Genomic DNA, 15,662 nt, shown 5'->3' with positions numbered 1-15,662 from the left:
TGTCTTATTTAACCATATAACTCAAACCTTTACCCACTAAACCCCTTAATCTTTTAGGATTCAGTCTCGCAAATGCAACTAAAGTAGCAAAACTCAAGCTAAATCCAATTACTTCCAAAGTTTTATTTAATGTTGTTGGTTCCATATTAAAGAATGTTCCTAAAGCTTTTGGAGTAACAAAGATTAATAAATCATTTCTTCTTTGAGGATACTCAAATAATATACCAAATCCTGCAAATGCTGCACCAATTTTAGCTGAGAAAATGTCCCAAAATTTCTGATTTTTCCAGATTGGATGATTATTCCTAATGAAACATATGAAACACCATTGTATAGTGGTTAATGAACTGATGAATAATGATGACCTTATGGTCTTTTTGAGTATGTTTATGATATTTCCTCTAAATCTTTTGACAACTATATACATGAACAAGTTAATGTATGCGTAAAATTTGAATGTTCTTTTAAATTGTTTGACAAATGCTATCATTGCATTTTTTCTACAACTTTTGGTTCTAAATTGATGTAGTACCTCGCAAGGCAATTTTTCGTGTTTACTTAAGTCACCTAGTTCTGGATTTTTATTGTTCTTTATTGCATAATTTATAAAATGATCTTGATGACACGGTGAACCCTTCTCTGAATCTTGTGGGTTATATTGCAAACTTCCATCATTTAAATATCTCATACCTTCAACTACTTCTCTATCGACAACGGACATTTTGTTGACCCAACTTACATAACTAGGGTTTAATTTCTCTGGATGGAAATACCAAGAATTGGTAATAAGATAAGAACTTACTATCGCTAGTAAAACATCCATATATTCACTTGGTATAGGAAAATATGTAGAATCTCTAGAAGCTAGTGAAGTTACAACTGTATCAAAGGCTTTCACAATTAAAATTAAAGTCCAATCAAAGGTATAAAACCTATCTTGTGAAATTTTTACATCTTGGAAAAATGGGAAATTTAATAATGAAGCAATAACCCCAGCTAAAAATGTTGATACAAATTGGATATGCTTACCTTTGACATAAGGTAGTAATGCTTTTAGTAGTAATGGATTTAAAGCATTTAAGGTTGCAATCAATTTGATCATAAATATAGGCAATCTGTCTGATTCTAATGGATCTTTCAAGATCTCCAAGATCTTTCCAGGTAAATCATTGAATTTTAGGTCAAGTATACTTTTAACAACAGCTTTAAAAGTTTTTGGTAAAACTTCACATAAATATGGGAATAAAAAAGCAAATGCTATTGATCTTTGATAAAATATTAGTCTTAAAACTTTGTTTAAATTTCTCAAGCCTATTTTATATAGAAAATAAACTGTTTTTATTTGCTTTTCAAGTAATTGTTTTAAAAGTTTGATTTCATGCTTTAAACTTGCTAAGTCCTTGGATGGTTTCAAACGCAGATACTGAATCATTTAGTTGACATGGTAAAAGTAGTTGGTAATAACGTGTTATAATATTTAATTGTTACAATCGTATGATAAGAAATATTTTATAATTTAATATATTAATCAATTTCTCCTTAAGGGGAAATAAAATTTGTTAAGTTATACTAAAATTTTTCATATTTTATTTTGACACTTTTAAAAATCATGTCAATAGAGTTCTTGAAGAGTTGAATATATTGTAAGTTTTATTTAACGTGGAATATCTCAGCATGTAATGTAAATTTTTGAATACCGTATAAAGTCACATAATTCAAATGGACTTACATAATTGTGCTATTTGGCATCATTTTAGGCAATATCTAATACCAAAAAAATGTAATTTAATACCCCAAAATATTGGCTTCTAGGATACTCAAAAACAATGCAGTTTCAAAGTTCTAGTTAAAGCTTAATGATACAGTAGAGTTAGAGAGCAAATAGCTTAGTTTAAGTAATACCACTTGAGAGAATTGAGTTAGAATATCAAAGTCACGCTTTTGGTTGGTCAAAGTCGCGTGGGCAAAACACATAAATTTGTAGAAAATATGCTCTTATGGCCAAGTTGGTAAGGCACCTCACTAGTAAATTTCTCAACTTTCTCGTTGTAATGAGGAGATCGTAGGTTCGAATCCTGCTGAGAGCAATTTTTAATTTCTACCATCAATACTTTTTTTTTCTGTTTTTCAATAATTTAGGTCAGCATTCTGAGTTAGCTATATGGTCTAATCTTACAAAATAATTAAAATTCAATTATTTGCAGATGTCTACAATCGTTTGATATCAACCTCATCGAATTCTATAAATTACTAATAAGTCTATTTAATTTTTCTTTTTAAAACCAAATAAGCTCTTTCGTTTCTCTAATGGTGGAGGAGGTTGTTGGGGAGGCATTAAAGGTGCTGTACTATTACCATTCGTTGTATTAGAAGATGCGGTAGAAGTAACAGACTCACTATTCAATGAAGATGATGTATTCTTTGAAGACAATTTTCTCTCCAAACCTGTTCTCTTTAATGAACCAACCCATGATTTTTTTTCCTTTATTGGTTGTTCTGATTCTTTTCTTGGTATAGCTCCGTTACTACTACTTCTTGATAATGATTGATGAGGTTTATCCTCAGACGTAGGTTTTTCAAATTTGAATGACTTAAACATACCTCCAGTAGTTAATGGTGGCTTTTTTGGAGGTTGAAGTGTATTTAATTGTGTACCTACAGTGGACGCTTCTAATGGATTGAATGAATTGATGGATGACATTTCTGATTTAGTTTCAGAATCTGTAGTTGGTGGTCTAGATGTCTCATTAATCTGTACTGAATAATCATCCCCTTTATATATAGTTGAAGGATCAAATCCAAAGTATTCACATTTCTCATCAAATTCAATTTTTTGATAGAACAAAATATAAGCACTAGCTAACCCTGGGCCATTACCAAAAAATCTCATTACATAATTATCATCAACCAATTCAACAGTTTCATCATCAAATAATAACCAAAGTCCAGCTTTGATTTTACAGATAGATACATAATGTCCATGCATTGGACCACCTCCTATATGAATAACTAAAGCATATAAGTCATATAACACATTTTGATTAAAGTCATCAGTAGTATTGAACAATCTCAATTTGAATGGATAACTTATAGAATCAAATAGTTTAACCATTTTATCAATTTGTTCGTCATACTTGAATCGTTTTAAATTTATGACTAAAACTTCAGGTAGTTTTTTTACTTTTATATTCTTAATAGCTTCCTGCAAAGATGAACAAGTATTGCAATGAAATTTGTTTTGATTAGTTAAAGTCTCTGACTTTGAAAAATTGTTGATTGCAAAATTTAATGAGTATGAACTTTCACCAGGTGGAACATCTATGGATAAATCTATGAAATTTTCATGTTTTGAAGTGATAGTCTCACATGATAAACATTTTGTTTCATTTGTTATTAGTCCTTGAAAAATATCATTACACCAATTTTGTCCTTCACCTAATTCTTTGTTTAAACTTTCTATTATTTCATTGGTTAAATAATTAAAAAATTCATGAGCATCATGATGCATATTATTTTGCCTGAATAGATAATTCTTCTCTTTTAAAATGGTTATAAAATGATTTGGTGACACTACACCTATTGTAGATTTATTCTCTACCATACTTTCAAATAAGTCTTTCAAAGCATATAACAAACAAGTATCTTCAGTTTGTTCACTTGGCAATTGTAATGCAGTGTCCAAATTTATTATTGGACCGTTAATTAATGCGGACCTCTTTCTTTGATCTGAACTTGGATTATTGTTAAATGGATTGATTGGTGTTACTAAATTAGTTTCAGGTTTCGGTATACCAACAATTATGGCACTTGATTTTGTATTTATCGATCCTTCTTGAATTGTTTGTAATGGCTGATCATTCAAAAGCATTGATGAACTTTGGGAGTGATCAGTATTATTTGCGTTGTTGTTATTATTGATAGTTGAGATGTTCCCATTATTTGTGGCTTTCGGCACTGGATTTATACTTGGTTTAGTGATCATCATCTCTAATTTCGAAAATTCTGGACTTTTACTTATTAGAATCCTTTGTTCCAATGGCAAAGATACACAGTTACCTGCCTCTGTGATATATTCATTTTTCTGTTCAATTAATGTAGTTGAAACATTTGCTTGATTATTAAATTTCAAACCAAATAATGAACTTTTCCTACTACTTTTTGGTCTTTCATCACTATTGGTTATAGGTACTCCACCTTGATCTTTTAATTTTTTTTGTAATAATTGATCATACTTGGCGGTAAATCCGTGATATCGTATACCATTCACTACTAACTTTGGTTCATGTTTAGTTTGTTTATGTTGAATTAATCTCTTTCTAAATGATTCGGTGTAATATAAGCATTGTAATATTGAATTGCAGTAACATGTATTCCCAAAATTTTCCATCCCGAATATCTTTGTTGAACCATCTCCAAAAGGAAATGATTCCCTTGAGATTGACATTTATATACAAGTGAGTAGTGAACAAATTCAATGATCAGTTTATAATTGAGGTGAAATCACAGGGACGGTTAAAAATGTTAGATATTTCCTTCCTAACAATACTGGTGTTGTAAAATGATGATGTATTTATTAATTAATTGTATTTATTTTTTACTCCAGGTTTTGAATTTCAAATTGATGTTCCATAAATTAAAACAAAATTCTCAAAATACTTTTCGGTTTTAAAACTCCTACTCAATTGACTATTTTTTTTAATTTTTTAATCTACTTGAATTTTAGTTTGAGTTAAAGCAATGCGTGATTAATCGGTTTGGTTAGTTGGATCGATAGGTTTCATAAAATTCTTGTTATTTTTCAACTTAAACAAGTCTGACAGTAAAGTTTCATGACATTATTGTATTTCAAATACTCAAAATAGTACTGTTAACATTCATCAATTTTTACTTATTTACACGACTTCATAGAAGTTCAATAATTGTTTCACCTCTAGCCGACTTGATATTGGTCCCTCAAAAAATCCATTCAACGAGTCCTAAAAAATTTAATCAAATGAATAGTAGATCTTACTTGTAGAAAGAGATAGATGGCGTATCATTCCAATTTTTGGATGTGGTAATATATTTATAATATCTGTGACAGTGTTTGTGACACTAATTAAATTTGAAGAAAGCCTTACAATATACTCCGACCTGAGTATAATTGTTTCACCCAAACTTATCTCTCAAGGTTTTTGAACAGTTTTTTAAAATAAGCAGTCAGTTTTTAAAAACCATTGATCAAAATTAGTATATTAAGTAAAGGAAGGGCAGTAGATTATAAACTTTTTATAAAATGTACTTACGTGTATTTTGAGATTTTCTGCATTCGGAAAAATTACCAAACTTTCCACAAAATTTGAATTGTCCGAGTCAGTAGCTCAAAATCATCTTTGTTACCTATCCATGAACTTTTACTAAAAACAGATCGTTTTGCGAGATACAAGTAAATTGGTGAAAATTTTTTCATGTAAGTCTACACAAAATGGATACTAAATTGACTAACTAAGCATCACCAAGTCTCCAAGAATTCAAGAATAATTAAGTTTTTTATAAAATTCTAGCAGTGTAGATAATTTTCAAAGCTCTCAGAAATATAATAAACAATTTATTGATTTGCTGCTTAAAATTGACATAAATATTTAATAAGTTACTGCAATTCTCAGTGTATCTTATTAGACAACGTAGAGAAGCAAATCGGTAAAATTTGATTCTTAAGAATCTTTATTCAGGCAAGTCCGATTTCGTAAAATTTTACTTTAATTAAATACCCGACTATTATAAGGGACTGCCAACTTAATATTTTTTTCTAGACTACATTTATTTGTAAGAATACGAGATTTTTCTAAATAATCGGATGTAAAAAACTAATTAACTGCGAAATACACCCTAGTAATTGGTCAAATTTGCCATCATTGTTAAGGTCTTTATGCTTAAAAGGACTACCACCAATTCTTGAAAAGCAATGGCTCATCACTGCTCTTTGAATTCTTAATTAATCTGGATGGAATGGCAAATCATTATTATTTGCTTAACAAAACAATGATCTGACTTGTTTTTTAGTCTCTTCTATTATCGGAAAATATACAAATATGTGCATAAATATCTTATTTTATATAAATAAAGCAGTGGTGTGAGATTATAAATTTCGTGCATACCCTTACAATTTCATCACATATCTGGTGTTTTTGGAATTCTCGGAAAGTCTCAAATACTTTTTATAGTAAGCTTAACACAAAAAGAAATTTTTTGCCTATTAAATTTAAGTTTGTGTTAAAAATGTCACTCGGAATAATTATTTAGTAAGCTAAGATAATTTTTCCGAAATGCACAATCTATAATTTTAAATTAACTAAATTCAGTTAAATCGTACTAGAAAAAAATATTCATCAATAAAACAATAAATAATTTATTCTGAGGTCAATGTCTCAAAACCGTACAAATAAAGAACCCACATGAGCCTAGATGAACTTGATGTCTGGTAAAATTAATTTCTCAATCATGGCGGTGAATAAAGAGAGCTGACACCTGTGACAAGCTTTCATCTTCGTTTGGAAGCTAATCAAAGCTATTTGAGAGTTTTTTCAATCGAGGACAAACATATCTTAGACAAGATTTATTATGCAAGAAAGCCTATTCGGAAAAATCTTTTAAAACAATTTTTTACTGTAAAATTTTAAAACCGATAATTAGCGCACAAAACGCTTTAAAAAACTTAAAGTCATGACGAGTTTAATTAAGATTAAAAGAATGATACAGGTTTTGAACAATTTGGGGAAACTTTGGAGACGTTTGGAGAAACACATTGGGGGTTATTGTTCTTGATATAAAATTTTTTCTTTGTATAAATATAAGTTTACATATTCTTACATTTTTAAATTTCCAAGTATTTTTTCTTGTCCTTCAATATACTAAGAAAAGATATTATATTCAAGTTTCAAATAGATTTCAGATCTAGAAAATAAAAAGAAATTTATATTAAGTAGCTATGTCACAAGAAGAGAATGCTTCAAATGCATCAACTGCTGGACATGACAATAATGAAATTCAAGCGAAATACGAAGAGGAAAATACAGTTGAAGATGAAAAAAGAAATCACGATAACCTCCACGATCATTTGAAAAATAAGCCTTTAAGAGAATACACAGGTATAATTATTATGTGTATTTTAATTGCATTTGGTGGGTTTGTTTTCGGGTTTGACACTGGTACTATCTCAGGTTTTGTTAATATGACTGATTTTCAAAGAAGATTTGGTCAAAGAAATGATCAGGGTGAATATTATTTTTCAAATGTTAGAACTGGTTGTATGATTGGTTTATTCAATGCTGGTTGTGCTTTAGGTGCTTTATTTTTATCCAAACTAGGTGATATGTATGGCAGAAGAGTTGGTATCATGTCTTCAATGGTTCTCTATATTGTAGGAATTATAGTTCAAATTTCATCAAATCACAAATGGTACCAAGTTATGGTAGGTAGAATTATTACAGGTGTTTCAGTTGGTTGTTTATCAGTATTATGTCCAATGTTTATTTCAGAAGTCTCACCAAGACATTTGAGAGGTACTTTAGTCTGTTGTTTCCAATTAATGATTACATTAGGTATATTTTTAGGTTATTGTACTACTTATGGTACTAAAACTTATACAGATTCAAGACAATGGAGAATTCCATTAGGTTTATGTTTTGCTTGGGCTTTATTATTAGTTGGAGGAATGGTCAGAATGCCAGAATCACCAAGATATTTAATTGGTAAAGATAAAATTGAAGATGCAAAAGTTGCCTTATCAAGAGTTAACAAAGTTTCACCAGAAGATCCAGCATTATACAACGAATTACAATTAATTCAAGCAGGTGTAGAAAGGGAAAGATTAGCCGGCAAAGCTGGTTGGGGTACTTTAATTACAGGTAAACCAAGAATTTTCGAAAGAGTTTTAGTTGGTGCTATGTTACAAGCTTTACAACAATTGACTGGTGATAACTATTTCTTTTACTATAGCACCACAATTTTCAAAGCTATTGGTTTAGATGATTCTTTTGAAACTTCAATCATTATTGGTGTTATTAATTTTGCGTCAACTTTTGTTGGTATCTATGCGATTGAAAAATTGGGTAGAAGATCTTGTTTATTGGTTGGTTCAGTAGCAATGTCAATTTGTTTCTTAATGTATTCGTTGATTGGTTCACAGCATTTATATATACATGGTCAATCTGGTCCAACTAGACACCCAGATGGTAAAGCTATGATTTTTGTCACTTCACTTTATATTTTCTTCTTTGCTTCAACCTGGGCTGGTGGTGTTTACTCAATCATTTCAGAAATTTATCCATTAAAAGTTAGATCAAAAGCAATGGGAGTTGCTAACGCATCCAATTGGATTTGGGGTTTCCTTATTTCATTTTTCACTTCATTTATAACTGATGCTATTCATTTTTACTATGGTTTCGTATTTATGGGATGTTTAGTTTTTTCAATTTTCTTTGTTTATTTTATGGTTTATGAAACAAAAGGTTTATCATTAGAAGAAGTTGATGAAATGTATGCAAGTGGTGTTCTTGCATTGAAATCCGGAAGTTGGCAACCACCTTCAGAAGAAGAAATGGCTACTTCAACTGGTTATGCTGGTTACGCTAAACCTGAAGAAGAACATGTAAACGTTTAAAAGTTTACTAAGATTTTTAATGACTTTACGATAAATGGAATTTATAGAAAACGATAAAATACCTAATTTTAATATTTTTGTAATAGATGTTTGAATTAATAGATAATTCATAAAGTAATACAAAATTAAGTAATTGATAATAAATAGACTGATTAAGTTTAGTATTACGAAATTGTTTCGATTTTTTCACTAATTAAATGTACAAATATAATATCCGTAAAATATTTTGCAGCCGTAAATTTGATTTAATATTATTTTTAAATCTTAAATCCTGAAGTGTTAGTAAATTTTAATTGCTCTAGCCACTCAAACGATGAACCTAACAAAGTCTAGCTTTATATATAAGATGATGACTTACAACGGTCTACCAGTGGATTAAAACCAATCCAGACACATATCAAATCACTCTCTTCAAACGTCAAGAAAAAGAAGTACAACCCATGATAAGAAAATGTAATGAATTATAGAGATAAAAAACGAAAGGAAAAGAAAAAAGAAAATAAAAGATTATGACATAATTCATTTTTTTTTATCTTATTATTGAGAAAATTAAATTTATCATTTTTAGTTATAATACATTTAATTTAAGATCAAGAATAGTAGTAGTTTATGTAAGCTGACTTAAATTTAAGTCACAATTATATAGAATTATCAGACTATTTGCTGAGAAATTCTGGATCTGTATTATATTAATAGTTTAGTGCAATAATTCTTCTTACTTGTCCTGTCTAATTAATCAATATTGTAGTTGATTTTGTTTGTGTTTTTTTTTTTTTTTTTTTATTTTTTTTTTTTTTACATAATTAAAAATTTTGCAACAATTAAAATTGCACAAACATACTTTATTATTGCTCCAATTTATATATTACATGATGAAGTCTTAATATTAAATATAAAAAGTTTTTAATAATATATATAGCTATAAGATTAATTATAAATAAGATTTGAAATCCTAATTTTAGATATATTAAAAAATCTCGGAGAGTTTGTTTCTGTTTTCAACTTAAATACACTCGAACTAATTTTTATTCAATATGTCACAAGCTTCTTCAAATACAATAGAGGAACCTACTCAATCTTTGACAGAAAAATATAATCGTAATGATTCAAATCCACAATCAGAAGATTATGAACAAGAAGATAAAATGGATGATGAAGTTGATCATTCAGCAGATGAATTAAATAGAAAACCATTAAGTGCTTACACAGGTATAATAATTATGTGTGTTTTAATTGCATTTGGTGGATTTGTTTTTGGTTTTGATACTGGTACTATTTCAGGTTTTGTTAATATGACTGATTTCCAAAGAAGATTTGGTCAAAGAAACAGTTCTGGTTATTATTTTTCAAATGTTAGAACTGGTTGCATCATTGGTTTATTTAATGCTGGTTGTGCGTTGGGTGCTTTGTTTATTTCAAAAGCTGCTGATTTGAAGGGTAGAAGATTAGCAATTATGTTAGCTATGGTTATTTACGTTGTTGGTGTAATTATTCAAATTTCTTCTCAACATGCTTGGTATCAAATTATGATTGGTAGAATAATTACTGGTTTAGGTGTTGGTACTTTGTCTGTCGTTTGCCCTATGTTTATTTCAGAAGTTTCACCAAGACAGTTGAGAGGTACATTAGTCTGCTGTTTCCAATTGATGATTACCATGGGTATATTTTTAGGTTATTGTACTACTTATGGTACTAAAACATATTCAGATTCAAGACAATGGAGAATTCCATTAGGTTTATGTTTTGCTTGGGCTCTATTATTAGTCGGAGGAATGGTCAGAATGCCAGAATCACCAAGATATTTAATTGGTAAAGATAGAATCGAAGATGCTAAAGCTTCATTGGCCAAAACTAATAAAGTTTCAGAAGATGATCCAGCATTATTAAAAGAATTAAGATTACTTCAAGCTGGTGTTGAAAGAGAAAGAATGGCAGGTAAAGCTGGTTGGGCAACTTTAATAACTGGTAAACCAAGAATTTTTGAAAGAGTTGTTGTTGGAGCTATGTGTCAAGCTTTACAACAATTAACTGGTAACAATTATTTCTTTTACTATAGTACCACAATTTTCAAAGCTATTGGTTTAAATGATTCATTCCAAACTTCAATTATTATTGGTGTTATTAATTTTGCATCTACATTTTTAGGTATTTACTTAATTGACAAATTAGGTAGAAGATCTTGTTTATTAATTGGTTCGTGTGCTATGTCAGTTTGTTTCTTAATTTATTCTTTAGTTGGTTCTCAACACTTATATATTGATGGTCCAGATGGTCCAACTAGACATGCTGATGGTAAGGCTTTGATTTTCGTTACATGTTTATTCATTTTCTTCTTTGCTTCAACTTGGGCTGGTGGTGTTTACTCAATCATTTCAGAAATTTATCCATTAAAAGTTAGATCAAAAGCAATGGGTGTTGCTAGTGCTGCTAATTGGATTTTTGGTTTCCTTATTTCATTCTTTACTTCATTTATTACTGACGCTATTCACTTTTATTATGGGTTCGTGTTCTTTGGTTGTTTATTATTTTCAATTTTCTTTGTTTATTTCATGCTTTATGAAACTAAAGGTCTTAATTTAGAAGAAGTTGATGAATTATATCAAAGTGGTATTCCAGCTTGGAAATCAGCTAATTGGCAACCACCTTCAGAAGAAGATATGGCTACTTCAACTGGTTACGCTGGTTACCATAAAGCCCAAAATGCTCAAGAAGAACATGTTTAGGTATATGAAACTTAGTATTTTAGAAGTATAGAAAAAAATAGATTTATGAAACATTGTGATGACAAAATTATTATTTGCATGAAAAATTGTTGATTTAATAGATAAAATTAATTTTTCCAGTTTATAAAACTTTAATAAAACTTATTATTTAGACCTGTATCTAACTTATGACCTCTATCAGTAATAGTCAAACATTGCTTTCCTAAATAATGCATGCATCAAATTAGTTGATTTATACAACGTTTATGCTAGATGTCTGAAAATTCAAATTTCCGACTACGTCAAGTTTTTTTAAACTACCAAATTCTGAAAAAAAAAATTAAGAAAATTATTGTTATTGAACTATTCAAATTTAGAATCAACTACAACTCAAACCACAATCCATACAAACAAAATGTTCACTAACATAGCGAAAACCAAATCGAACCTTCAACTAATATTCAACCGTTTTAAGCACGAATATGCACCAAGATTTAGAGAAGTGGAGAAAGCACAAAAGGGAAGAGTTTCAGTAAGAACAGGAGGATCAATAAAAGGAAATACATTAGAATTTGGTAAAATAGGATTACGTCTAAAATCATGTGGATTAAGAATGAGTGCTAATCAATTATTAGCAGCAGATAAAGTATTACGTCGAGAATTAAGACCAACAAAATCAAAATTATTTACAAGATTTGTATGTGATTTAGCTGTTTGTATAAAAGGTAATCAAACAAGAATGGGTAAAGGTAAAGGTCCGTTTGATCATTGGGCTACAAGAATGCCCACAGGAAAAGTATTATTTGAAATTGATGGAGCAATTCATGATAAAGTAGCGAGAGAAGCTTTAAGAAAAGCTGCTGATAAATTACCAGGATTATATGAAATTATAACGCCAGAATCAAAGGTAAGAGTAAGTATGACTGATTTAATTGAAAAACCTAAACCAGTTGATTATGTTGCAAAATTGAATGCTAATCCAAGTAAAAAATGGTCAAATATTCAAACTTTTAAAACTGATCCTATTTATAGATTATATAGTGGAAGATGATCAGATCTGTACATGACATCTTTGATCTAATATAAAACGACTTGTACATATAAGAACATATAATTCTAAGATGAGTCTGTAGTGACATTGTGTTGTTTAAATCAAATTCCAAAACTCTTTTTCCTTACCTTGTCTGACTGAAGTATATGACTTGACCAACAAAAAATGTATCGGACGATACCTTATTTATAAGACCATTCCTAACCCATTATTCATTTTTTTGAAGCGGCCTCTAACTCAATAGACCAAGCATCTAATTCATTAATAATATTTTCTAATTTCTGAACTTTTTCTTCAATTTCACCCAACACCTTGGTATGGTTATCAATCTCAGTTTCTTTACAGGTTAGTATTCGTCTCAAAAATAGCTTTTATCGTTGTCCAAACACATACTAAAATTCTCCAACTGTTTACTGTTTGACTCCAAGTTGTTTAAATCATTTTCTAATTTTATATAATTTAATGATTGATTGGTGTTTAAATTTTCTAATAAATTTAAATCAATTGTTGATATATTTGTATCTGTCTCGACTAATTTAGATAAGACATTCAAAGCATTATTAATTAGTTTTGATGTGTCTTTTGACATTTAGTGTCATAAGTGGTTGTAAATGGAATTTCTCGATTTAGTGTTTACAAATATTACAGACAAAATTAAATTTATATTAATACATTTAATCAAATTTTATGTACACATTGAATATTTACTCCTTATAACCTTGGTTTTTCTACTTTTTTCAACTCAACATTTTGATCTTTACCACTTGTAATTTTCCCTTGCTCTTTTTTGGCTTTCCTAATTTCCTTCATATTACTAAAAATATTAGTTATCGGTAATATAAACCATCTTGCAAACCAAGGCATAAAATATAAACTTATAACAACTCTTATAGGTAATAAGAATTTAACAATAGTAAAAGCATAAGCTCCTTCAACTATAACTGAGAATTTATCAGCAGTATTTAAATTCCAATCAAATTTACCCATCATTGAATCCATTACTTTTGCACCTTTACTTATTGCCCATTGTGGTAAATCTAATGGTATAAATCCAGGATGTTGATGTATATAATACCATATACCAATTAATGGAACAATTGCAGTTATTTCATGTAATATAATAAATGCTACTAAACTTGAAAATGGGGCATTTACAAATTTTGACGCATAATTTCGAAGAAATTTGGGAACTCTTTTCAATATTGGATGAGTTTTAAAATCATGTTCTGTTACTCCTTTCGTCGGGGCAGTATTATCAATTACCGCAGAATTGGTATTGTCCTCTGTTGAAGCGCTAATTGGTTGGTTATTTAATTTTATTTGATTTTTTTTAATGGGATCATTACTATGTTTGCTCTTTCCAAATAATTTTGAAATTGGTGGAGAAGAATTGAATTGTCGAGCAATCCGTATTGATGGTAGTAGTATGGGCCTCTGTTTCAAAACAGAATTTGTTAAAAACCTTGATTGTAAGAATTTATACATTAAATTAATTTTATAATGTATTAAGTTAATATATTAATTATAGTATTATTATATATTGTGATTAATGATAAGATAGTTGAAAAAAATATATGACAAAAATTTGGTAGCCCTATAAATATTTTAACTGGGGTAAAACACCTATTAGTTATTTATAAATAGACAGATTTGGTGTTAATAAATAATTTTAACCATTTCTGGCAGGGTATAAGACTTAACAGTCAAATTTAAACAAATATTATAAAAACCCTGAATATTAAAATTTTTGAATATTATAGACTAGAAATATTATTTTTCTATTCTATATCATCAATCGTACAATAAATTTGATATTATTTATTGTATTATTTGCAATAATAATCTTTTATTTTCAATTTATTTACTTTCTGTTTAAAATTTAAACGAGGAAATTTTTGAAAAATTGATTTTTTTTTTACAACTTATAAAATATATAAACGATCAAATTTAACTTTTTATTCTTAAAGTTAATTTTTATATTTACTATTCAACCAGAAGTATATCAATTATCAGTTTTTCATAATCAATTAATAATGGCATTAACCCCAGTATATATTGTTTCAGTTGCTCGTACACCAATTGGTTCATTTCAAGGTGGTTTATCATCATTATCATATTCTGATTTAGGTGCTCATGCTGTAAAATCTGCATTATCAAAAGTTCCACAAATTAAACCAGAAGATGTTGAAGAAATAGTTTTTGGTGGGGTTTTACAAGCTAATGTTGGTCAAGCTCCAGCAAGACAAGTTGCATTAAAAGCTGGTTTAAGTGAAAAAATTGTCGCCACTACTATAAATAAAGTTTGTGCTTCAGGTATGAAAGCTACTATAATAGGTGCTCAAAATATTATTTGTGGTACTAGTGATATTGTAGTTGTTGGAGGTGCAGAATCAATGTCAAATACTCCATATTATTTACCATCTGCTAGATCAGGTGCAAGATATGGTGATGCTTCTTTGGTTGATGGTATTCAAAAAGATGGTTTATTAGATGTTTATAGTTCAAAATTAATGGGTACAGCTGCAGAAAAATGTGCAAAAGATCAAACTATTTCAAGAGAAGAACAAGATGAATTTGCTATTAATTCTTATAAAAAAGCTGGTGAAGCAGCATCAAAAGGTAAATTTGATAATGAAATAACTCCAATTACAATAAAAGGAATTAGAGGTAAGCCAGATGTTACTATAAGTCAAGATGAAGAAATTAAAAATTTTAACGAAGCAAAAGTCAAATCAGCAAGAACTGTATTTCAAAAAGAAAATGGTACTGTAACTGCTCCAAATGCTTCAAAATTAAATGATGGTGGTGCTGCAATTATTTTAGTTTCAGAATCAAAATTAAAAGAATTAGGTTTAAAACCATTAGCTAAAATTATTGGTTGGGGAGAAGCAGCAAGAGATCCAATAGATTTCACCATTGCACCAGCTTTAGCAGTACCAAAAGCTTTAAAACATGCAAATATTCCACAAGATAAAGTTGATTATTTTGAATTTAATGAAGCTTTTTCCGTTGTTGGAATTGCCAACACAAAGATTTTAGATATTCCTCAAGACAAAGTAAATGCTTATGGTGGTGCTGTTGCTTTAGGTCATCCATTAGGTTGTTCAGGTGCAAGAATTATTATAACCTTGTTGTCTGTATTAAATCAAGAAGGTGGTAAAGTTGGTTGTGCTGGTATTTGTAATGGTGGTGGAGGTGCATCATCAATTGTTATTGAAAAAATTGATCATGAAACTAAATTATAGGTAAACTTGTATAAGTAATTGAT

General features: G+C 29.1%; 8 protein-coding genes across 8 annotated transcripts; 4 read left to right on the top strand and 4 right to left on the bottom strand. All coding sequences in view use genetic code 12, as the record gives it.

Annotated features, from left to right (window-relative positions):
• Positions 1-4: 4 nt before the first annotated feature.
• On the bottom strand, positions 5-1,432 carry KGF54_004927 (uncharacterized protein; the record flags this gene model as incomplete). The annotated part of the gene is made up of 1 exon (XM_051765678.1): positions 5-1,432. One exon carries the CDS (start codon positions 1,430-1,432, stop codon positions 5-7), a length of 1,428 nt encoding a protein of 475 aa, XP_051618968.1.
• An 831-nt stretch (positions 1,433-2,263) lies between these two features.
• UBP13 (ubiquitin-specific protease) lies at positions 2,264-4,444 on the bottom strand (the record flags this gene model as incomplete). The annotated part of the gene is made up of 1 exon (XM_051765677.1): positions 2,264-4,444. The coding sequence occupies one exon, from the start codon at positions 4,442-4,444 to the stop codon at positions 2,264-2,266; it is 2,181 nt and encodes a 726-aa protein (XP_051618967.1).
• A 2,523-nt stretch (positions 4,445-6,967) lies between these two features.
• Positions 6,968-8,641, top strand: KGF54_004925 (sugar porter family MFS transporter; the record flags this gene model as incomplete). The annotated part of the gene is made up of 1 exon (XM_051765676.1): positions 6,968-8,641. One exon carries the CDS (start codon positions 6,968-6,970, stop codon positions 8,639-8,641), a length of 1,674 nt encoding a protein of 557 aa, XP_051618966.1.
• Positions 8,642-9,675: 1,034 nt separating this feature from the next.
• Positions 9,676-11,364, top strand: KGF54_004924 (sugar porter family MFS transporter; the record flags this gene model as incomplete). Its single annotated transcript, XM_051765675.1, has 1 exon — positions 9,676-11,364. One exon carries the CDS (start codon positions 9,676-9,678, stop codon positions 11,362-11,364), a length of 1,689 nt encoding a protein of 562 aa, XP_051618965.1.
• Positions 11,365-11,758: 394 nt separating this feature from the next.
• KGF54_004923 (mitochondrial 54S ribosomal protein uL16m) lies at positions 11,759-12,394 on the top strand (the record flags this gene model as incomplete). Its single annotated transcript, XM_051765674.1, has 1 exon — positions 11,759-12,394. The coding sequence occupies one exon, from the start codon at positions 11,759-11,761 to the stop codon at positions 12,392-12,394; it is 636 nt and encodes a 211-aa protein (XP_051618964.1).
• A 212-nt stretch (positions 12,395-12,606) lies between these two features.
• KGF54_004922 (uncharacterized protein) lies at positions 12,607-12,983 on the bottom strand (the record flags this gene model as incomplete). Its single annotated transcript, XM_051765673.1, has 2 exons — positions 12,607-12,731; positions 12,788-12,983. 2 exons carry the CDS (start codon positions 12,981-12,983, stop codon positions 12,607-12,609), a joined length of 321 nt encoding a protein of 106 aa, XP_051618963.1.
• Positions 12,984-13,105: 122 nt separating this feature from the next.
• On the bottom strand, positions 13,106-13,879 carry KGF54_004921 (uncharacterized protein; the record flags this gene model as incomplete). The annotated part of the gene is made up of 1 exon (XM_051765672.1): positions 13,106-13,879. One exon carries the CDS (start codon positions 13,877-13,879, stop codon positions 13,106-13,108), a length of 774 nt encoding a protein of 257 aa, XP_051618962.1.
• Positions 13,880-14,427: 548 nt separating this feature from the next.
• ERG10 (acetyl-CoA C-acetyltransferase) lies at positions 14,428-15,639 on the top strand (the record flags this gene model as incomplete). The annotated part of the gene is made up of 1 exon (XM_051765671.1): positions 14,428-15,639. The coding sequence occupies one exon, from the start codon at positions 14,428-14,430 to the stop codon at positions 15,637-15,639; it is 1,212 nt and encodes a 403-aa protein (XP_051618961.1).
• Between the last annotated feature and the right edge of the window lie 23 nt (positions 15,640-15,662).

Source organism: Candida jiufengensis (assembly GCF_024610255.1).
Source record: "Candida jiufengensis strain CBS 10846 chromosome Unknown scaffold1, whole genome shotgun sequence".
Classification (NCBI taxonomy): Eukaryota; Fungi; Ascomycota; class Pichiomycetes; order Serinales; family Debaryomycetaceae; genus Lodderomyces; species Lodderomyces jiufengensis.
Note: the sequence above shows the minus strand (reverse complement) of the source record. Positions and strands in the feature narration are given on the sequence as shown.